We start from the raw sequence: 25,201 nt of genomic DNA on the forward strand, positions 1-25,201 counted from the left end.
CCGCCGCTGCTCGGCCTCTTCCTCCTGTTGCCTGCGGAAGCTCCGTCCGGGCAGTCAAGCTGGCTTCCGGCGGTGGCGCTGCGGCCGCCATGCAGCCCTGCGTCATGATGGGCAGCTCCAATGACAAGAAAAGGTGCAGGTCTGGGTGGCACTGCTCAACTCCTTCACATGTCCCCCACTCCTTGTTTCGGGTAGAGGGCCAAGCTGCCTTTGCTTGCTTACTCACCCTGATATCATTAATATTATTAGTATTAGTATTTGTATTGTTTTGTGCCCCCAGAAGCTGAGCGTGCGCACAGAGTTAGATGGTGGAAGGACAAAAATCCCCTTCCCCCTCTTTCTCTCTGCTTTCCCACCAGCCTTTCTCCTCTTGTTCTCCCTCCAAGTCAGGCCACTGGGGAAATAATACAGTGGTGCCTCGCAAGACGAAAAGAATCCGTTCCGTGATTCTCTTCGTCTAGCGGTTTTTTCGTCTTGCGAAGCAAGCCCATTGACGGATTAGCGGATTAGCGCTATTAGCGGCTTTTAGCGGCTTATCGGATCAGCTGATAAGCATCTTAGCGGCTTAGAAAAAGGGGGGGAGGGGAAAAAACCCGCAGGAACTCGCAAGACATTTTCGTCTTGCGAAGCAAGCCCATAGGAGATTCGTTTTGCGAAGCACCTCCAAAACGGAAAACTCTTTCGTCTAGCGAGTTTTCCGTCTTGCGGGGCACCACTGTAGTAGTAATAATAATAATATTCTCCCGCCGCTCCCGCTGCCCTGGTGCTCCTATGGGCCAGAGAGCGGAGCGGACGAGCTCACTCTGCCTACCCGCTTCACGAGAAGAAGCAGCGGTGGTGGTGGTGGTGGCTGTGGCAGCTCTTTCTCTAGGCGGGGAGGAAGCCCGTTTCGTGGCAGCACCGCCAGGCCTTTGGTGAATGAGGCAGGTGGCAAACCGAGGAGGCGGCTGGGGTGGGTGGAGAGGACTCCTTGCCCCCCTTGCCTCTTCTTCCAGCTCCCTCCTGGTGCCGCTTCTCCAGAGCTGCCATCCCTCCTTTGCCTCGGCTGTTGTCTGCATACTTAACTTGCCACCATTTTCTCTGTGGGGTGATTGTGGGTCTTGGTGTGTGTGTGTTTTGGGGGGTGGCGGGAGGATGAGCAGCGTGGTGGTGGGCGAGCTAGTCTGTTGAGGAGCCTTGCCCATCCTGATTTAATGCACACTATTTTGTTTTATTTTATTACGCCTGCCCTTCCCTCGCCCCATTCTTCCCAGTGTGCATAGGAATTTGTTCATTCCCCCCCCCCAAATATAATCCAGCCCCCCAGCAAGGTCTGAGGGACAGTGGACCGGCCCCCTGCTGAAAACATTTGCTGACCCCTGGTGTAAGTGATCTGGCAACGAAGTTTGGTATGGCCAAATCTACAATTTGTACCATCTTAAAAAATAAGGATGCCATTAAGGGGGCCAGTGTTGCAAAAGGTGTTAAAACACTCACAAAGCAACGAACACAGACAATGGAAGAAATGGAAAAACTGCTTTTAATATGGATAAGCGAAAAACAGTTGGCCGGTGACAGCATTTCTGAAAGCACAATTTGTGAAAAAGCTTTACATTTGCCGACCTCATCGCAAATGCCCCTGGAGCAAGTGCTGAGGTTGAGAGTTTCAAGGTAAGCAGAGGGTGGTTTGAAAATTTTAAGAAGAGAACTGGCATCCACAGTGTTATGAGACATGGTGAAGCTGCCAGTGCCAACAAATTAGATGCTGACCGATTTGTTTTGGAATTTAAAGATTATGTTGAGTCACAGGGCTTCGTTCCCCAACAAGTTTTCAACTGTGATGAGACAGGCCTCTTTTGGAAGAAAATGCCGAAGAGGACCAACATCACAAAAGAGGAGAAAGCGTAAGCCCATGAAAGATAGGCAAACCCTTTTATTTTGTGCAAATGCAAGTGGAGATTTTAAGTTGAAGCCTTTGCTAGTCTACCATTCTGAGAGTCCCAGGATATTTAAGAAGAACAATGTCATAAAAAGCAAACTGCATGTGATGTGGAGGGCGAACAGAAGAGCTTGGGTAACAAGACAATTTTTTATTGAGTTTGGGCCAAGTGTGAAAAAATACCTCCAGGACAAAAATCTTCCAATGAAGTGCCTGTTTCTTATGGATAATGCTCCAGGTCATCCTCCAGCCTTGGAGGATGAGTTGTTGGAAGAGTTTGCGTTCATCCGTGTGAAGTTTTTGCCCCTCAACGCAACTTCTCTCATCCAGCCCATGGACCAGCAGGTCATATCTAATTTTAAGAAGCTTTACACCAAAGCATTGTTCCAAAGCTGCTTTGAGGTGACCTTGGACACAGAGCTAACCTTAAGAGAGTTCTGGAAGAATCATTTTAATATCCTCCATTGCTTACATATGATAGACAAAGGATGGAGAGAACACTGAAGGCAGCATGGAAGAAATTGTGGCCAGAAGCTGTCCCAGAACATGTAACAGAGGCTGTTGAAGAGGATGCTCTTCTTGTTGAGGATATTGTGTCTCTGGAAAATTCCATGGGCTTGGAAGTGAGTGGTGCTGATGTGGAGGAGTTAGTGTAGGAGGCACAGGACTGAGCTCACCACAGAAGAACTTCAAAACATTCTGATGGAGCAGCAAAAGGCGGCAACTGAGGAAATATCTTTGGAGGAGGAGAGCAGAGAAAGTCTATCTACAGCAACAATCAAAGAAATGTTTGCAAAATGGGCTGAAGTGCAAACTATTGCTGAAAAATATCACCCTGATAAAGCTGCTGTAAGTCATGCCACTAACACCTGCAATGTCTTACTTTAGACAAGTTTTTAAACATCGGCAAAAGCAAGTATCAATTCTTGGTAAGGAAAAGATCCAGTGAGTCTGAACCAGGTGGCAGTGGTGTAGGTGGAAGTGATGTAAAAAAAAGCAAGGGAAGGAATGGCAGGAGAGGAGTCACCAATTGTGAATCTGGAAGAGGACCCCAACCCCCCATCCAAACAATGACTATCATCAGTGTAGGTAAGAAAGAAAAAAATCACATTTTCATTTTTTTTAATCATCAATACTGTTTTATTGATTGTACAATACAGTACATTGTTTATTGCTTTCACTTTATGGATCAATGGCCTCATTAGATATTAAAATTCATGTTCAATTGCTGTTTTAGGGGTTGTTTTTCATCATCTGGAACGGATTAATCAGTTTTACATTACTTTGTGTGGGAAAGCACACCTTGGTTTAAGAACGCTTTGGTTTAAGAACCGGCTTCCGAAACGGATTAAGTTCGTAAACCAAGGTACCACTGTAATGAGGGTGCCAGGCGAGCCTCCCAGGGGAGAGCATTCCATAAGCTGAGAGCCATCACAGAAAAAGCCCGTTTTTGTCTTTCCACCCTCCGGACCTCTCGTGTTGTCTATGCAGGAGAAGACTGTAAAATTTTATGTAGGAAAGATACCTGAGTGAACACAATGCCTGGTTAATGCACCCAAAAAGTCTGGTGCGCTGCAATCTTGGGACCGTACCACTTCATAATGTGGAGGTTGGTTCAATACCCCCCAAGTCAAAACCTTCCTGCTCAGGAAAGCTAGTTTATCAGGAAGAAGTGGTCTGGATGTGCCCTCATCCCAACATGCTACTTTGATTTATCAGAGAACACGGAGATATAGAATCTGCCCTCTGTGTTCTAAAAGGGAAAAATATCTACATTTTTTTTTAGTAACTAAACAAATAGGACTAGCAGTGAAATTTATCTGTGTGGAAAGCTCCTGACCAAGGTCCTATCCAGCCATGCCCTCCTCTGGGATACGCCATTCTCCCTCCCCTCTGCTTTCCTTTTTCTTTTTCCCCAGTCCATCTTTTTATTTTTTTAAAAAATTTCTGACATTACAGAACTAAACTCAAATGTATTAATTCCACTCTTACATCTCATGACATAACAGAAAAACTTCATGAGCCAAGAAAGGGGGAGAAGCGTATAAACTAAAATATGAATCAGCATTTTAACAGCTGAACAGAGAAAGGGAATTAAAATGCTGCAATTTTTTTAAAAAAAACATGAGTAGATGGGTAAAGCATGTAGAACTGAAAATTTACAAACTAGTTAAAACCTGGAATCGCTGACTGCTCAGAAACTACACAGATGGACCGTGGGGATGAACAGCAGAAACAGGTAATGAGTGAGGCGGTTGCATTGTCCTAGATGCTTCCCATTCCACCAGTCTCCAAAGAAAGCCTGATATTAATTAGATATTGAGCCAGGCTAATGCTGGCTGCAGATCCAGTTATGGTAACCTGCCTGTCAGTAGATCCTTCCACTGGATTGGCAATTTTGATCTGCGCCCCAGACATCTGGCGAATCTCATTGATCTTGGCGCCTTGACGCCCAATGATGCATCCAATCAGATCATTTGGAATGGTGAGTTCATGAGAAATAGTTTGAGCTGATGCATCCAAACCATGGAATCCAGTGTTGCCATGAGACATTGGAAAGTGTGACTGTTGCATTGCCAACTGTTGCAGCTTGGTCAGATCTGGCTGTGGAATGGCATACTGTCCTTGAATGGTATAGGCCTCTTGAGGTGGTCCCTCCCGGTCAGAGTTGAGGCACACTGATGGGGTGGTGTGGAGGTTACTTGCACTGCCGCTGCTGTACCTGTCCTGACCGCCTGCAAAGATGACAGGAGAACTGGATGGCTTGGGTCGGTAGGGGATGGTGACACCCTTTAGGGGAGACTCCAGCATGACCACACATAACTGCCTCCCCTCTGGTTTTCTGACCATCTACTGAAACCATGCATAACAATGCCCACTGAACTGTTTCTGGTGCCCCTCTTAGGGTTTTTCTTTTCTTTTTTTAAAAAAAGGAATTCTACAAATTTTGGGTCAAGCCTGCTGGTGCATGGAGGCTGCAGAATGGGGGGTAGCAAGACTGAATTCTCTTCAATATAAATAAAATAATATTCTCTGAACTAAGTATCAGACAGAAGGCTGCATTAGAATCCTGCTAGTTCCAGCCATTCTATGTACAGGACACAGACACCTATCCCTATCCCTATCCCTGAAGGTGCATGCACTTCTGTAATTCCCACACTTGCAGTCTAAAGGGCTGTCACATGGAGGTTGGAGCAAGCTTGTTTTCTCCTGCTTTGGAGGGTAAGACCCAAACCAATGGATTCAAGTTACAAGGCGATTCCCACTAAACACCAGGAAGAACTTTCTAATATTAAGAGCTGTTCAACAGTGGAACAGTCTCCCATGAGAGGTGGTGCACTCTCCTTCACTGGAGGTTTTTAAACAGAGGTTGGATGGCCATCTGTCATGGATGATCTAGTTGAGATTCCTGCATTGCGAGGGGTTGGAATAGAAGACCCCTGGGGTCCCTTCTAACTCTATGATTCTATGACAAAGTACAGAAGCACCTTGATGAGTCATTTCTATCTGCAGAATGGAACTAAAAATCACCTTACACCACAGGTCTCATTGTCAGAATAACAAAGAGAATGGTGCGTTTAAAAACTTACATATTACACAAAGCATTAACTGCATGAATGTTACAGATTGCAACTGGAATGTCCATACTCTCCAGATTCTTAATTTCTGACTTAAAGAAAAAACATCCTAAAGGTGCTAGATGCAGCCCTTCAGTATTGTATTAAAGATCTTACCATATGAATCTGAAATAATATTTACAAATGTTACTTATAAATATTTTGAAACTACAGTTATCTTCCCTAAAGAACAATTTGGTAAACATTCTGCTGATTTGTACTCACCCTTTCTTTCTGCTCACGTGGGCTTTATTTCCAAGCCTATTCAATATAATGTTTTCCAAGCAGGGACCATGTGAATTGTTCATATAAATAGAGCAAATTAAACTGTCTCCACATATATCCTATCACATTTGTAGCCCTGATTTCTCTCCTTAACACGTGGCCAAGACAGCGTATTATCTCCCTGCAGAGGTTGACCTCAGGATATTAGATTCTGCCACACAGCTCTCTTGTACTAAACTGAGGGGAAACACTTAATCACCCCTGCCTTTTCAGGGAAAAATCAACTTTAAATTTGCCATGATGAAAAATCAATAAAGCAGTAATTGCTTGGCTTATCATTGTGTGGAGGAACAAATTGGGAAGCGAAGCTTAGCGTCCACACAGATTTCAGTGAAACACATGGAGTTTCAGGATCACTAAGCTAGAAAAGGGAAAGGTCTCAGAGCGATAATTAAATCTACTCATGCTGATTTTCTGCCAAATTTATTTCCCAAGTGTATATAAAATGTTTCACTGCTTACTAGCTAGGCATAACTAATCAATTCAACACTGGGCCAACACACATGAGAAACAAAAATGCAAATTCAAGAATGAAGGCATCAGGATAACATATTCATTTAGCATTAGTCAATATTATTTCTTGAATTCAAAGAAACGAGTCCTTATTTCACTCTACCCCTTTGATATTTAAGATCACTTTTACAAATGTCTTTTCCCTATAATCCCCTCTAAATCTTTTACACACTGATTCATTCCCGGTACCAAAATAGTGTTATCACTGTCAGATATTTTAATCATCTTTCACTTCACATTTTTCAAATTGTATGTTTTCATGAGCAGCTCCATTTTAATAAATCAAGAAAACTTTTAATTGTATTATGCATGATATATTAAAGTCAACCGTTTAAGCACCTCATAGCAGTAATCCAACATGCCTGGTTTTAATATGGAAAAGTACCATTTTCTTCTTCAGCAGTATTTATATTGCACCTTATCACAGTGCTCTTGTGGCCACATATTTAATTTACTTTGAGTTTGACTAGCCAGGCCTAGAATTTAAAGAAAATCAGGTCTGCCAATAAAGCTGTCATAAATCCTGATGCCATCATAAATAAAATTTAAATGCTGTTTTCAGTTAGTCCCAAATTAAAACACCCTCTGCCATTGAAAACATTCTTGTAAAAGTGGTGTATTTTTATTAATAGACCTAATTTTATGCAGAAAATTAGCATAGCTCCAATGGAAGTGCAATTTGGCTCTGTCAAATTCAAATTAGATGGGGGAAATCTCTCACACCTCCCCTACTCTGCTATAAAAATTATTTTTGTGAGGGAGTCCTTCAACTGGTTATAGGGACTGTGATAATTAAAACATTTAAAGTAGCACAAGCCCCCTTGTCTCTAATCTGTAGCTCAGGTCAGCTGTCTGTAAATTCTAATTTGTCCTCCATTTGTATTCATGACAGGAAAATGCCGCATATGTAACAGCAAACCAGCAGGAGGGTGTAGTGGTGGGCTTGGAGGTCAAATAATTTGATTTCTGAGCAGATTACATGTAACATCCAACATCTAATCTCACACCTGATTTGGCAATAAAATTATAATAAAAGTAATGTTAAGACACCATTACTAAGGGGCAGATAAAAGAACAACCTTTCTTCATGTGCTGGAAAACAATATGCTTCTTTATACCACATGTTTTCCTTAGCAAAGCAGTCCATTTCCAGAATCCTGCTACTTTCCAAAGTGCTCCTTTAAGACTTGAGAGAGGGGCAGGGCAATTTCTTGCATTTATTTTAAATACAAGGCAAAGCATGGGGAATAAAAGCTAAGCATCCAATGAATCGGTAATTTCAATTACAAATCAATATTTATTTTCGACTAATAGTTTTTGCTGGCTGCAGAGAATTTATAAACTATATGAAGTTGTATCCAATGTTAGTTCTACACAGAGTAAGCCCATTAAAAATTATGCACATGACTAACTTAAATCCATAAATTTCACTGGGTCTACTCTGTGTATAACTTAGTTGGATACACCCTGTATTCAAATAAAATATGGCTAATGTGTGTGTGTGTGGGGGGGGTGTTTCAACAAAAGTTAAGAATAGTAAGACAACAATTATTCCTCATATTTCCTTCGGCTATTAACTTTCATACATCTAGCTTTGCCAAAAGCACCTATAAGAATTTCGTGGTTATCTGGTTTACTTCCCCCTCCTACACCAATTAAATGATTTTCTAACATGCTAATTCCTTGAAATCATTTCAAAAGGTATTTTGGCCTCAATCTGGATTTCATTTCAGATTATTTTTCAAGTAAATTACATCAGCAGAATTCTTAATACTGACAGTATCTGTTACTGAACCAGTGGCAGAATTTGTTACAAAATTCAATCTTCAAACGGGGACATATTTTCAAAAATACAGGAAACTATTGTTTCCCCTACTGGTCAAAGTTCACACTGTAAGCTCTTTGGGGCCAATTACTTTTTAAAGAACTATGGCAGCCTTCTTTAACTTCTAGATACTCTGTCTTCTAGATATTCTGGACTACAATTCTCATGAGTCTCAGACAGCATGGTTGTGCTGACTGAGGTTGAGGCTGATTGGCAGTTGTAGTCCAAAATATCTGCAAAACACTAGGAAAAGGCTGCACCATGGGAAACACTTGGGAAAGGCTGCACCATGTACATTGATGACTATGTACGTTTACTGGCAATGCCAGGTATTGTCTTATTTCCTGCCCCACATAAATGACTGCAAAATCCTGACACACCTTTTACTTTCCTTGCTGGAAGGACTTCCCCTCATTGACATTCAACTCCCTCTTGCAAGATCCCTTTAGAGATGCCATACTCCCTCAAAATTGCCCTCAGTTTTACATACTGTTCATTTTAATTTCTATCTGCTTTGTTAATCTTTGCTGGCTCTGTTGGATAGCTCAGAGACAGAACCTTTCAGCAGTGTATAGTTCTATTGGTCACTTCCACCCAACCAATTTTCTGGGGGCTCTAAGGCTGGGGCTAAATTGTGGTCATCAGGTTTGGTGGTGGGGTGTATGTGTCTATTTCCTTTTAATTCAGTTCAGGATATGAGTGAAATATGCTTGGACTCTGAAGTGGTGACAGTAGGACCAATATAACTTGTGCCTTCCCCCAGATTTCTTTACATGCTGGATGACACTGGACACTGTGATGGAGCCATCACTTCAAGATAAGGATGTAAGAACCTGCCAGATCAGACCACTGGCCCATCTGGTCCACCATCTTGTTCTTACAGTGACTGATCAGATGACTATGGCTAGATCAACAGCAGGACCTAAGCACAACACTACCCATTTGTGTGTCCTAGTAGGAGCGGCCGCCGAGACCATATAACACTGGTCCTGAAAGACCTTCATTGGCTCCCAGTACATTTCTGAGCACAATTCAAAATATTGGTGCTAACCTTTAAAGCCCTAAAGGGCCTTAGCCCAGTATACCTGAAGGAGCGTCTCCACCCCCCTCATTTAGCCTGGACACTGAGGTCCAGCTCCAAGGGCCTTCTGGTGGTTCCCTCACTGTGAGAAGTGAGGTTACAGGGAACCAGGCAGTGGTGCCCGCCCTGTGGAACGCCCTCCCATCAGGTGTCAAGGAAATAAACAACTACCTGACTTTTAGAAGACATCTGAAGGCAGCCCTGTTTAGGAAAGTTTTTAATGTTTAATGCTATATTGTGTTTTTAATATTCTGTTGGGAGCCGCCCAGAATGGCTGGGGAAACCCAGCCAGATGGGTGGGGTATAAATAATAATAACTATTATTATTATTATTATTATTATTATTATTATTATTATTATTATTATTATTCCACTTCTGACAGTGGTATAGAAAAAATAGTTATCATGGCTAGTAGCCTTTGATATGTCTTATCTTCCAATAACTTGCCTAGCTCTCTTTTAAAGTTACTCAAGGTGATGACCATCACTATTGGTTGTGGAAGTGAATTCCATATTTTAATCAGGTGCTGTGTGAAGAAGCACTACGTGTTGTCTGTCCTGAATCTTCCAATGTTCAGCATCACTGGGTGCCCTTCATAGGAAGCAATTAATAAATGAACTACTACTAAATCGTTTCTCTCCAAGAATTTAGTTAGTATCGTTATGGTTCGCAACTGGACTTTCATTTACTCTCAGAATCAATTGTAAACCCAGAACAATACGGGAAATGAAGAAATCTCTGAGCAACCAGTATATAGCTCTTGAATAGATTATGGACTGCATATCACACAATATCTTTACTGAACTACAAATGGGGAAGGAGTATTTTGGACTTTTACGTAGTTTGGCTTGAAATATAGCCTTAATTTGATAGACATTTTTTGAAAGCCAGATAGCACACCACTTCTGATTAACTTCGGAATAAAGAATATAAACTTGTAGCTAGGAGTAAAACTGCATGTATCTTGACGTGGGAGCTCTGTGATAATCTTTATAAAAACTTAAAAGCAGCCTCTGAACAGAAGTGCCTTAGGAGGTATTTAACCCTTCTCTCCTACATCATTTTCTCTGGTTGAAATTTCCCACCCTCCAAAAAGAAAGAAAGAAAAAGAAACCCGACAACAGATTTGCTGTGGGGGAGGCACAATAGGATACCTGTCTTATCTCTCCTGTGGATTAATAGCCACTGGGCAGGGTGTGGTGGTGGAGAGAGATGGAAAATGAATGAATGAATGAATGGCACAACAGGAAGCAGGCTCTCCCCTCACCTGCTGCCCAAGCTCCTTCCCTCTCCCCTGGCTGATGTGTGCACAATTTTCCCACATCATCTGTGCTTTGCTCCTAGGACAGAATGGATTGGGAGGAGTTTTGGGCCCTAGCCTCTGTTTTCAAGTTGACCAGGCTCTGGCATCATAAAGATTCCACAAAGGCAAACAAATCACTTTCACGTTGAACAAGTTGCCCTGGGATCTTAATACACTCCTGATGTAACTTCTTACATGAAAGCTCCCAGACTTGAAAGTGCTTAATCACCTGCTGAGTACTATTGAGATGACAGACTAAGTTAGAGGAAGCTACATTCCACTTTGAAGATAGGATGTCCATGAAGCACAGTTGAGTTATCCAGTTTTACTTTCACACAATGCCCTTTTAAATACTTTCCAATTTAAGCTTTAAGTCAAAGTAAAACTACAAAAACCTACCCAGATGCCTTAAAAGCATGCTAGGGTCTCAAGGCAGGGGAAATGCAGGTAACTTGTTCTCGGTTATTACTGCTTCAAGAGTAGAGGTACTGGCCTAGAGGTGGCAATAACTTTAGCAGTTTTATCTTTTGTCACAATGGACATTGCTAAATGTGAGAAGCCTATATGTCTATTATAATACATGCACACAGTGTATCTGGATAACTTAATTAGAAAATTAACATAAAAGAAAAGATTTTCTTCAGATGTAATGAGTGCCCAGTGTGCTTTGAAGTTAAAGGGAATAAAGCTTCAACCATTTTTGAATAGATCATTAAACTGAAAAGTTTATGAAATTTGAACATCTATAATCACCTCTGCTTCAGTTACTGAGAAGCAATAAAATTATTAGCTTAAAATCTATGAGGCTAATTATGTTTTAGATTTTCAGTTTTGCATTGCACATCAGGAAAGTTCAGTATATTGTGTCAATCAATTGCCTGTATATTAGGCATCTAGTTAGAGAAGTTCTCCATCATCCAATTTAACTATGCACACCAAATGCTGATATTTAGAGACCAGGAAGACTTGGAGACAAGATAGTCTGGCCTTTGGGATTACTATAGGCAGAAGGGGGATAAGCTCTCTCAATATGTCTGCTTTTGTCGGAATAAAAATTACATATCCCAATTCACTGACCTCAAGTTTTCAGGTTGTATTAAACCAGTGTTTCATACAGGAAGTATTTTAAAGCTTGCGAACATGTTTCTAGCACAAAACTTGTGGGGATCTCAAAAAGACTAACTGGAGGAAACAGAAGGCTACCAATGAATCAACCTACCAATGTTACAACCTAGGGTCACTCCATAAAAACATTTTTCTATGTAATGAAGGCATGATTGGTCATTTTTCTTCAAGTTAAGTCTTCAGTTGCAGGGGTACCTTCTGAATGTTGAAAGCTCAACATTTTAACCTAAAATGCTATTCCCCCTCCCAATAGTGCAGCTGCTACTAGGATGAGTAGAATGTAATCTTATGAACATCCATGGACATCTATTGAATATTGTATGGGATCTGCCTGCTGATGAGCAATTCAACTCCATTCTACACCATTTTGTTAGTGCTTCTCTCCGTACCAATCCATCAGAGAAACACTTGTCTACTATTTTTAAAATGCAATACACCAAAAGGCTAATCCTCTCCCCTAGATATCAGAGTTCTCCGTCTCAGGTGCTTGAACATGAAAGTATTTTTTTTTTTTTGTAGGAAACTGAGGTGAACAGCAGTATCTATAGCTACTAGTAGGAAACATACATGTGCACCCACTTGTAAATGAAGCTTCAGTTCTTCAAGAATAGATAATTATTACTGGCTGATTTTGGACTAACCTCTTCCCACAAAACTAAATGTTATGAAGTAATAAAATTCACACAATCCAACATTGTGTCTCATGTTCAACTTTACCTACTCTGTGCAGAAAAGCTGATCTCCTTAATAGGTATGTCCTATGTTTTCTCTGGTGTAAAAATGTCTTATTTTCTACTAATCTGGAACTACTACTTGACTCTAATAATAAACTATGTGTTTTGAGCTATGCATACACAACAGTTCAGTTTTAAGGATATTTTGGAAGTACCTTAACCATTCAGGGAAATAATTTGAGAGATACAAAGTACAAATGTCTCTCTTTCAGACTTGTCTAGTTATTAGCGTCTTGTGCTCTGTAAATGCCAAATAACTGACTTGTTTTGGGTTGTACATATACCAGGGCTTGCGTATGTATCTGTATCTATCTCTCTATAAAAACAGTACTTTTAGTTCATCTAAATTTAATAGCTGAATTACCTTCTTCCTTTTTCTTCTTTGCTTCTTCTTCACTTCTTTCTTTAGCTTTTAATGCTTCATCAGCTTTTGCTAAAAATAAATAAAATGCTGATTAGTTGTTCAGTAATTAACATTTTTGATAAAACAACTTCTTATGAGGGATGGTCAGAAAGACACTTCTTGTGTCCTATGGAAAATGCAATTTACTGTGGACACAAGAAGGGATTGTCTCAAGTCCCAACTTGTCCCTGTATAAAATACATACATGATGCTCAAAGAAGAAACCATTAGAGCAGCTGAACATTTTCCTTAGACTATCTTTGAGATATGTGGATGCTTTGAAGTATCCCACCACACATTTTCTTCCCAATACCTTTCCACTAGATAATAGACTGAAGCACTCATGGGCTCTATGTCTCCAGTGTTTGGGCTCCATAAGCAAAGCATGCCATACCCTGGTGCCCCCTTTGCAACTGGTCTGCTGGATGAAGAAACCTTGTACTGCTTCCTGTTTCCTTCTGTAGACATAACAGAGTTTCACTTGATGGATCAGGGCCTTTACATATATTTTTCTTCAGTGCAAGTCATAGAATCATAGAATCATAGAGTTGGAAGAGACCACAAGGGCCATCGAGTCCAACCCCCTGCCAAGCAGGAAACACCATCAGAGCACTCCTGACATATGATTGTCAAGCCTCTGCTTAAAGACCTCCAAAGGAGGAGACTCCACCACACTCCTTGGCAGCAAATTCCACTGTCGAACAGCTCTTACTGTCAGGAAGTTCTTCCTAATGTTTAGGTGGAATCTTCTTTCTTGTAGTTTGGATCCATTGCTCCGTGTCCGCTTCTCTGGAGCAGCAGAAAACAATCTTTCTCCCTCCTCTATGTGACATCCTTTTATATATTTGAACATGGCTATCATATCACCCCTTAAGCTCCTCTTCTCCAGGCTAAACATGCCCAGCTCCCTGAGCCGTTCCTCATAAGGCATCGTTTCCAGGCCTTTGACCATTTTGGTTGCCCAAAATGTAATAGCAGCAGCATTTAATTCATGTTATTACAGCATCTTCTAAGAAGAGTCTCCTTTCCTTTAGAAACAGCTTCCCTTATTACTTAATTATCTACAAGTTGCTCAACTGCAGGGGTTTTAAACACTTTACTACAGATGTTAAAGAAGATTAAAAATATACAGCACAGTAACAAGGGACTATCAATATACTCTGTAAATTAATTAAATTTCTGTTCTAGCACATCATTTATTCCAAAGCGTTAATGTCTCAAAGGGGCCATTCTCTTTTATTGCCATCTCACTGCCTGATGAGTGAACTTGGAATAAGTCTCTAATAGCATTATAGTTGATGAAATATTAAGTTTTTAAAAGTACTGCCATGTCGAAAGATGAAGAACCAAAACGTGGGTAGTTAGACTTTAGACCAGCCCTTAATATGTAATAAATCCATTATATGCCTAGTATACCGGCTGTTTTGCTCTACGTTAGTTTGCTGCACCAATACATTAGTTATATGAATATTCAATTGACATAGTGAGTATGAAGTACATGAATGACACATGACCACAACTTTCAAAGTCTAATGTCTCTTTGTATTTAGTAGCTACACCTTCTTGAAATATACAATTTAAATACTGATGCTCTGAAATGATAGAAGCAATTACAGAGACATCTGTTTCCATTTCCAAGCTTTTAGACACACTTAGGCTACATTTAAAGTCATGAAATATTAAAACTTTTCTGCCAGCAATATCTTTACAAGAATCTATTAAATTAGATAATAAAAACAAACCACTGATAACTGTAAAGACTTTTACTTCATTTACACTTTATTCTCCCTAGTAGCAGGATAAGGATAATAGAAATTCCATTTAAATTCAATTTTGGTTATACATGTAATTGTAGCTATACCCCTTGAGTCATGTAAAATGCTCAGCTTATGTTTCTTTCAAATTATCCTGCTCAGATTCACATTCCACTCCTTACAACCATCTTCAATATGTATTAGCAAAGCTCATTAGACTGAAATTTAATAATGCAAACATTAGGTGGGTCTCAAGATCCTCCATTATCAACACAAGATGGATTGCTTATATATAGCTCTTAGGCTAACCAGGCAAAATTTAGATTCAATAAACTACGAGGCTTAAATTTGATTTATTTATTTCTCTATGCCAGTTTGTTCTTCATAACTGATTTGTTCCCTGCATAGGAACAGTTCATCATATTTTTGAAAGATAGCAAAATTATAAGTTTAAAAGAGAGATTGTTATCTCATAGTTAGGCATGTGTTTCTGTGTAACCTATACTTTGTTAATTTTCTTGACTTCTATGTACCAGTAGGAATTTTTAAGGTATTTTAAAGGAGATGCTTATTTTCCTTTCTTGGCCCATTATTTGAGCATGGTAGCAAATGCATAACATCCTAAAATGTTTTAATATGGCCCATAAATGGAGATGCTCAGCCTAGCCCACTTAGAAGAATATTCCAGCGAAACAACTGCTTCCAAGTGAATGTGCTGAGGAATTACACATAATCTATTTTGAGAAGTTTAAGATGTCACAGTTTAAAAAGAGGAGAATAAACATTTTTGTTTTTCTTTCAGTGCAATACTGGAAAAATACTGTGTGCATGCAAAAATTCTAAACCAAATATTCCTGTGTTGAATTCATAAAACAGTTATTTGGAATTCAAAAGAGCAAACTGTTCCTGAAATCTATTATCCTTGCACTACTGTGTTCCATGAGACTGCTAAATCAGGGCATGTCTGCATTGCTGCTTTCTGTATGTTTCTCATTAGCTATCATCCAGAAGGATAGGCATATTTTTTCCATCTCAAGGATTATCAACAGGGAAAGGAGACAAGTTTTAGAAATTCCACACCAACATTTTGAAGATAATTAAAGGGCCACTGAACAACCAGCAGTAGCCTTCAAAACCTACACCTTAAAGAGGAAGTTGGTTGTCCATATAACATACAACTAATCAACTGTAAAACCGTATGGGGATGTGCCTTTTGTCTCAGGTTATGATAAGCTAATTTTGTCTCATGTGGCCTGTGTTCTCAGCAAATCACTCCTCCACAATGACATGTGACTATCCAGCCACATATCAGCAACTGAGGAGTGATGTGCTAACAGCCTGTAGCAGGTATGAGCAGACTCCAGGATGGCTTTTGTTTTTGTTTTAACTAGAACCACAAAACCTACCAACCAGAGTCTGGTGCAAAATACAAGGGTTTTGATTACCAGAACTGAACTAAAGGCCTTAATTCTCTCAAAAAACAAAAACACAAAAACAAAAAAAACCCACTCCAATTTATCCTGCTCCCATTCACACACAACTTTATTCAATTCAGCAGCCTACTTTGCTATTGCCATTGTTAGAAATCCTTGCTGATACTTCAGATCACCCAAAGATCTAGTGGTGAATCCTGATCTACTTTTTGCCCACCTGGGGTCTAGAGCTTCTCAATAAAAGTCATGGTTACTTTTGTGTTTTTGAATTACAGGATATTTGAGAACAGCCATAACAACAACCAAAAACACATTTCAATTCATTTCATCTTTTTCTGACCTGTAACACTTTAATGACGTAAGATTTTTACTGGTTATAGATGGTATCCAATTGCTGTCCTTCTACAATTTAAATGCATCCGCCAGCAGTACAGGGATTGAGTCAATTTCTCCCCATAGCTAAATACCTCAAAACATGGCCCATCTGCTCCAGAGGGTACTCCAATCATCTAGAGCAAATTGGGAGGATTGGCAGAAAATGGCCTCTCCTCCCATTTCACCAACAGATGTCTTCCATCATCAGAAGGACACCAGTTGGGTGTCACTGTCAGAAAAACGATCAAGTATTGCAGGTCAGGCAATTGAAATGGTCCTCTTTGCCACCCAGATCAGCCCAGCTGGATATATTTTAAAAGCCCTTAAGAAGATATGAACATTATCATACAAAAATATTATCTCACCCTAACCAACTTTCTAAAAGTATAATGAAGTATAAGACAATGTACTCTAACATCCATAAATAGGCTAAATCCCACCAAAACAGTTGCCTAACACTTGCTAAGCAGTGTGAATCAAGTTCAGCTGGCCTTAAAAGGTAAAGGTAAAGCTACCCCTGCCCATACAGGCCAGTCGTGTCCGACTCTAGGGTTGTGCGCCCATCTCACTTAAGAGGCCGGGGGCCAGTGCTGTCCGGAGACACTTCTGGGTCACGTGGCCAGCGTGACAAAGCGCAGCACACGGAAACGCCATTTACCTTCCCGCCAGTAAGCGGTCCCTATTTATCTACTTGCACCCGGGGGTGCTTTCGAACTGCTAGGTTGGCAGGCGCTGGGACCGAGCAACAGGAGCGCACCCCGCCACGGGGATTCGAACCACCGACCTTTCGATCGGCAAGTCCTAGGCGCTGAGGCTTTTACCCGCCACCCGTGTCCCTTCAGCTGGCCTTAATGGTCACCTATTATCTTCAATCATCTCTAAACTCCTCCAAGTCCTTTCACACATTTAGAGAACTAGAGCGGTCGTGAGAAAGGAACTGCAATCCAGAAGAGGCTCTTGCTGGAGGAATGGGCTTTTTACCAATTTCCCCCTTTCTTTTGCAGCCCCTGCACCACCATTTACATTGTACTAGTTTTTGGAAAGTCCAAGAACACTTCCCAAGAAGCTGAGACAGACCTTAGCTTGGCAGAAGTCATTCTAATTATTCTTTGGCAAGACTTGTTCTTCCATACATAATTTTATCTTTAATACTGCTTTTTACCAGTTTACCCAAAACACATAATTAAGTAGCATATAATTTCCTGGATCACCTCTGCTCCTTGAATAGCTTCTTATAAATCTGGGTTACATTAGCTGATTCATATCACCAGTTTCATATGGGAGAAGAAGGACCCAGGTTCCAAACTAACCGTGGTTTTAAAGGTCAAAAACAAAGCTTTGAATTGTGCACAGAAACTCAGAGTCTAAGAAGATATTTAATAGGTGTAATGTGATCAGACTTGCATGCCCCAGTCAGCAATCAAGTTGCCATGGTCTAAAAATAGAAATTGAGGGAAGAGTCTTGACTCCCAGTACATTTCTGAGCACAATTCAAAGACCTTTAAAGCCCTAAATGGCCTCGGCCCAGTATACCTGAAGGAGCATCTCCACCCCCATTATCCAGCCCGGATACTGAGGTCCAGTGCCAAGGGTCTTCGCTGCAAGAAGTGAGGTTACAGAGAACCAGGCAGAGGGCCTTCTCCATTGTGGCATCTGCCCTGTGAAACACCCTCCCAGCAGATGTCAAGGCAACAAACAACTATTTTACTTTTAAAAGACAACTGAAGGCGGCCCTGTTTAGGGAAGTTTTTAATGTTTAATGCTGTATTGTGTTTTTAATATTCGGTTGGGAGAAGCTCAGAGTGGCTGGGGAAACCCAGCCAGATGGGCGGGGTATTAATAATAATAATAATAATAATAATAATAATAATAATAATAATTATTATTATTATTATTATTATTCCTACATGGCAAGAAAATAAACCCATTATGAAATAGAAATTATGGGTTGAATCAATCTAAGAGATACTATGAGGAGACCTAATGAAATCAATGGACATGATTGACTTTAAGAGCAGCAATTTCAATGAGTCTACTTTGAGTATGGCTTGGAATACAATCCAGGTTATCTGATTTAGCTATTGTCTACTGCAAAGGGTACAAATTAGATATTAAAATTTAATCAGCAGCAACAGCAGCAATATTTTTTGAAATGCTTATATCTCTGCTTGTAAATTGAAAGAAACTGATTTACAAAGCATGTTTGCCCCTTTACTTGGTTGCTTCCTTAGGTCACAGCACAGTAATAATTATATATCAGAATTATACATACACACAAGTCTGAACATGCCCTAGGATAAAGAAATGTTGGAGGTGATTTTTATTGAAAAAATGACTGGTCAAAATCTTTACCCTCAATTTGTATGGTTATGTAAAACCAGTAATTTCCACAGAAGACTGAAAAATTATCATTCATTTTCTCACAGTAACTATAATGTCTATCAGTTGTTATGGGGTGAGGGCAAGGGAGAAAAACCTCTATATTTCAGTGGCTATTACAAATTTGTGTAAATGAACAAACTGACTAATTTTGTTCAGAGACAAGGAAGGTTGACAGGCTAATAATAACATTTTGATTGAAAAAATAATTTTATTAGGTATGGGACCTTGAAGGATTCTATAAAACCCTTGGGTGCAATTTAAGAAACTCATGAAATATGTTGTTTGATTGGTATTTTTAGGTTGCTTACAAAAATGTGAATTATGTTCTTTATATTTTACTTTATGAAAATATGTACATAATCATGAGTGGATTTAATTATTTGACTCTGTGTGGATAAGTAGGTGCCATGGAAGAGAGACTGCACAATGGAGGATTTGTGGAAACCATGGGTGGTGATAATTCTTGTTGGAGGCAAAGAAAGTCATCTGACATTGGCCAAACTTGGTGAGGAGTTGCCGAAAAACTAATGAGTGTAGTTGTTATTACTCTGGAGGCTCAACCAATACACCTGAGGATTCAAGAGGCCTGAAATGTGCTTGGCCAGGGGTAGGCAACCTAAGGCCTGGGTGCAGCCCAGTTGCCTTCTCAATCCGTCCCGAGGACGGTCCGGGAATCAGCATGTTTTACATGAGTAGAATGTGTCCTTTTATTTAAAATACATCTCTGGGTTATTTGTGGGGCATAGAAATTTGTTCATTCCCCTCCCCATATAGTCCAGCCCCCCACATGGTCTGAGGGACGGTGGACCGGCCCACGGCTGAAAAAGGTTGCTGACCCCTGTCCTTGGCTGTGACTGACTAGATGTTGTGTTCCACCCAGTCCAAAAGGAGGTCCTGAGATCAAGGGCCTCCTTGTATGTAAATATTGGATTTTGCTGTGGTTGATGCTCATTGATGCTTCTGCAGGAGACCACTGACCTTGGTTAACCAGATCTTTGCAGTGAGCTCCAAACCCTGTGGCTGGCTTTCAAGCTGATCGTTGTTCTTGGAGGTTCGTGAAAGGGAGAGCTCTTCTGAAGATTGAATCTGACTGTCCACCATTGCAAGGCTCAGCTTGATGTATAGATGTCTGCTCAATGTGATGTTCCTTTGGTATGGAAGGGTGGGCATAGTGCTTCGCCCATGGAGTGATGTGTGTTGCTGAGAGGCCCAGGTCATGAGCCATGAACATGAGGTCCCGCTTCTTGGATTTGATGAGAGACTGAGCTTCTGAACTGATTTTTTCTATTCTTCCCAGGGAGAGGAAGGCCAGGCCTTTGGAAATTAGTCTCTGTAGAGCGAGCCCAGATTAGCAGGTCTAGCTAAGGAAAGATGTGCATGCCCTGGATGTGGGGGTGGGCTACCAGGGAGATCATTATCTTGGTAAACGTGGGGGGTGGGGATGGAGGCCAAACCAAATGGGAGGGTTCTGAACTGGTAATGTGTGTTTCCAATAGCAAAATGTTGCTGTGTGGAGAATAATTGGAATGTGTGGGTAGGTTTCCTGGAGATCTATTGATGTGAGTAGGTCTTGGGAGTGGAGATTTTCAATGATGGAGGAAAGAGTCTTCATATTGAACTTTCTGTAGGCTACCCATTGGTTTAGGAATTTCTGATCTAGAATGCCCCCCAGTGCAGATAGTCATTGTTGTTGCTGGCGGTTAGACTTGCTCTGATTGGGTATGTTGTTTTGCTGGAATATGTTGGAGACTCTGGGCTTGTTCAGCGATCTGTTAGGCTTAAAATCTCTATTTCTGCCTTGCTGGCAGAAATTACGAAAGGACATACAACTGCATTACCTGAGAGGATAATTTATCTGTTTTCTAACATTTGTCTCCACCCCCATCGTTCTGCCCGGGCGCTGAGGTCCAGCGCCGAGGGCCTTCTGGCGGTTCCCTCATTGCGAGAAGCAAAGCTACAGGGAACCAGGCAGAGGGCCTTTTCGGTAGTGGCGCCTGCCCTGTGGAACGCCCTCCCATCAGATGTCAAAACGATAAACAACTACCTGACATTCAGAAGACATCTTAAGGCAGCCCTGTTCAGGGAAGTTTTTAATGTATGATATTTTAGTGGTTTTTTGGTTTTTGTGGAAGCCGCCCAGAGTGGCTGGGGAAGCCCAGCCAGATGGGCGGGGTACAAATAATAAATTATTATTATATTATTATTATTGTACCCCACTTTTCTACCATAAGACATTCAAAGTGGATTATCAAAAATATAAAGATCTAATTATTTTCAATGAAAACAATAAAAAATGAACTCAAAAAGCAGCATGGTAATTACCAACCACACTTAAAAATGCAACAGTTTCCAATTTAAAAACACACACACAGTGAAGGCCAGTAACACAGTCTCTGCATGTAGGCATACAATATAACAAACAGAATACAAAACAAAAAGAGGGGGAGAGGGAGAGAGAGCAAGAGAGAGAGAGAGAGAGAGAGCAAGAGAGAGAACAGGAATGCCAGTCTTTGCAGCTCACCAAAAGGTTAATAGGGCAGGACAAACCTCCCTAGAGAAGGTGTCCCAAGTTCTAGATTGCATTATGGAAAAGGCCCTCCTGTGGTCACACAAGATACATCTGACAATGTAAGGGGGTAGAGTAAGCAGTACAGAGATTGATCTCAGTGCTCTTAAGGAAGGAGGTTATCTTTGACATATGCTGGTTCTAGCCCTTTTAGAGCTGCAAATGTCAAGGCTGGCACCTTGCTTTGAGCCCAGAAACAAACTGGTAACCAACACAGATAATATAAGACGAAAGTAACATGATCTCATCAACAGACCCTGGCAGCTGCGTTTTAGACCAACTGAAGTTTCCAAACTAAAGCTCATTTGCAGTAATCTACCTTAGAAATCACAAGGCCACAAATAACTGAAACAGGATTTATTTCTCCAGAAAAGGGTCTAACTGGCATACAAGCTGAAACTGGTAAAAGATGCTCATAGCTCCTGCTGCTACCTGGTCACCCAGGGCTATAAAGAGCAACAACCCCTGACAAGCTATGAAACTAATTATGAACTCTGAAACATGTAGAGCTATAACATTGAATTTTAAAGCTTTGTAAAAATTTATTACTATTGTATTCAATATTCAAAAACAATATTATTATGTGGCTATTTCCAGACTGACTGAAACGCACTGAATTCCTTTCACGCATTTTTTTCGACTGTGAAACTAAGTAGAAACATTTACATAGAGATCCCCGGACTTTTTCTTAAGCTGTTAGTATAATCACTTGATTCAGATGGATGTGCCACTAGAGGTACCAGTAAGCCTCCAGAACATTAGAAAACTATGAACATGTTGAGTACGCCACAGTATAAATAAATATAAATGGTTTTATGGCCTTACAGCTAACAGCAAATATGTGAATAATCTTTAATTGAAAGGACAAAAAAAATGGAAGAAACTCTGGAACAGGCAAGTAACTTTTTCAATAGCACATCTTCCAAGATGTACATATAGTGTTTTCCAGAATTTCTTTGAGAATAAATAAGATTGGTCATTATTAAAGATTTCACAAAGGCTCCATCCATGAAAGACAGCCAGCATTAATGCTATTATTAGTCATATTAAATACATCCCCTTAACAGTAAAGTGTGGTTTGCAACATGGACCTTAATTAATGTTTTGATTATCATTATGCATTTATTTATTTTAGCTATTGTGTGCTGCCCTGAAATGCTGATGGGTGAAGGGTGATTAATAAAATGAACTAGTAAATAACATGCAGCATTATTTATCCAACAGACATTAAATATCCATCTGAAGCACAGAATTCAGGAGAATGAAAAACAAACAAAGCTAATAACGATACATACCCTTACACAAACCTGCATGTATTTATACGTCTCTCTATAGCTCTAAGAAGAAATAAATTAGCCACACAACATACAGGGGTGGTATGTACAAAACACCCAGACCTGCTCCCAAAATGAGTAGTACAAGAATAGGTTTCACCTACCTATTTTTACTGAACCTGAAGTCTGATTTTCTGGAATATGCAGAAGAGAGTCTCCATCCCCAATGTGTTTCAGAAGAACAGTTATTTACATTTTGCCTGATTCACAGCCCAGTCCTATGCCTGCTTGCACAGAAATCATTCTCATTGAATTTGATGGGGCTTCCTATCCAGGAATTTATGCACAGGATTACAGCTTTGGGTTTTAAAACCCATTAAACTTTGTTTTCCTCAGAAAAGCTATGGTATAGGTTGTTGATCATCACTTCACAAAGTAGACGATACATCGATTGTATCTACACTTTCACTTGAACGTACAAGAGTAATCAGAATTTAATGCCTCAACTGGTTTTATTCCAGCTGCAGTGCACAAAGTACAGGTGCAGGGCTTGAAGCTAAAAACTAATTCTGAGTTATGAAGATAAATCCTCCAGAGAAGTATTATGTTGATATAAATCAGCACAAATATAAACTACTTGATCTGGAGTGCCACAGGAGTTTTCAGCACAAACTGCATATCTGCATATTATTTACAAATAGAATTATTTCCCAATATCTATATAGTGTTCTATTCAGAAAAGGTAATTTAAAACTATGAATTGCTTTTTTTCTTTTGTAGACTAAAAATGAAAGATTAAGCGCTTTTCCAGAAATCTATTAAAAGTAACAGTTGTATTAAAACTTCTCCTGTTTCAGACTTCGTATTTGGAAAAGTGAAAAACATTATATCTGAAGACACAACAATATTATGTTGAGGCACCTACAGTATAGCCATACCAAATCTTTGGTTCTATTTTAATGACTTTCTTCTAGTTTCTGTTGATGTAATCATTAAGGTGTCACTCAGAAAATCGAATATTCACTAGATGGCGCAACTAGAATAATTTATATCTTTATTTAACCATGCTGCGTCTGTCTACAGGAATGAAACAAATGAGATAACGCATAAAGCACTCATTATTGGGGGTTTGTCTAATCCTGAAGCATTAAGTTGAAATGAAACCTTTTGATCTACTTGTCCCACGGATGATTTCAGCTAAGAAAATACACGCTGGAATAAAATTATGCTAAACCAAAGGATGGTTTTAATAAGAATATGTTACTTTTATTTAAACTGGCATTAGAAAAAAGTGGCTCTTCAAAGAAAGCAAGTGTGATTCATTTCAATTCTACTTCTTGAAGGTTAACTGATTATAATTTTAAAATGTTGCTGAAAAAATTCTTTTAAAGACTTGCTTTTACCTTGAATCAATGACTAACAATAATAATTACCAAAAAAACAAAGATTAACAGTATTTATGTGTTGATAACACAATATAGCCTTCTGGGAACTAATAGCACCAAAAACCATAAGGAATTAAAAACTGTTTTAATTTCAGCTAAATACTCAAAGATGGGTACATTACATCTAATCATTTTTGTTTTTCTGCTAATACTATTTACTTTGTTATTACTTTGTACCATAAGTCAAGAATGTGGGGATAAAATTTGTGTTTGCAAACTATTCAGAACTACAGTACAATGTATTTTAATTAGCTGGGGATTAGCAGAGGCATCCTAAACTTTTATTGTGAACATATATAGTCCAATTAATTACTGAGGATTGTTTTTATAAGAATAAAATATTTAATTCAGGTAAAAAGAAAACTGGAATAACTGTTGATTTTAGCCTTTTGGTGAAGCCAGTGTGCCAGTCTAAACAGGCAACTCTCATTAGTGTTGAACAGCAGAAGAGCATTACAAACATACTGTGAGAGAAGAGGCTATGAATAAGAGCATTTTCCATTTCATGGAAAATAGTAAAACAAATGCTGTTAGTGAACCCCTCCATCCCAAATTAACAGTCTGCAGGCATATTTAGTTGCACTATTTTTCTTGCTTTCTTTTTACTTACATTAAAATGAACTTTCTTTTTTACACTTCTAAAACATTTAAACAACTCTCTAAAATGCAAAGCACATTCTCCTATTACTTGCAAGGCATTACCTAATTTACATACCATTTTCTGTAATATATTACATGTATCAGGGGTTCTAAAATGTTTCCCCCCAAAAAACTATTCATAGAGGAACTCTCAGGTTATTACATTGTCAAAAAAAAATTCTGCATACACTTCTAAAATCATATATTACATATGTATATCTTCCTGCACAGCTCTATTGTCCATTCACAATGCAAACATTTTCATAACCCTTAGTAATATTGTTAGGACAAAGAACAATGGTAAGGGTATGATGCTGTGTAATACCTTAAGTGGTTCTGTGTGTATTCATTTATGTATTTGAATTTGTCTGATATTACTTCAAAACCATGAATAAGTGAAAGATCATCTATAAATATTTATTCAGTTTCACTATTCTAAATTAGTTATTTCATGTAAATTACAACGAATGTCCAAAAGCACACGGGAATTCTAACAACCTTGCACATATCTGGTGAATGCCTGAGAAA

General features: G+C 39.7%; 1 protein-coding gene across 3 annotated transcripts in view; it reads right to left on the minus strand.

Moving 5' to 3' along the window:
* RSRC1 (arginine and serine rich coiled-coil 1) overlaps nt 1-25,201 on the minus strand; it is a 165,299-nt gene that overhangs the window by 23,302 nt on the left and 116,796 nt on the right. For 2 of the 3 annotated variants that reach the window (XM_081190561.1, XM_081190562.1), the window contains exons 7-8: nt 12,767-12,835; nt 3,029-4,653 (exon numbers count right to left, since the gene is read on the minus strand). In XM_081190561.1, coding sequence (XP_081046687.1) covers nt 4,184-4,653; nt 12,767-12,835 — 539 coding nt within the window. In that variant the 3' untranslated portion in view covers nt 3,029-4,183. Of the gene's footprint in view, nt 1-3,028; nt 4,654-12,766; nt 12,836-25,201 lie in introns of those variants that run through there. The other variant, XM_081190563.1, reaches the window with a different exon arrangement.

The sequence above is a fragment of the Podarcis bocagei genome, assembly GCF_964188305.1.
Source record: "Podarcis bocagei genome assembly, chromosome: 4".
NCBI classification, from domain to species: Eukaryota; Metazoa; Chordata; class Lepidosauria; order Squamata; family Lacertidae; genus Podarcis; species Podarcis bocagei.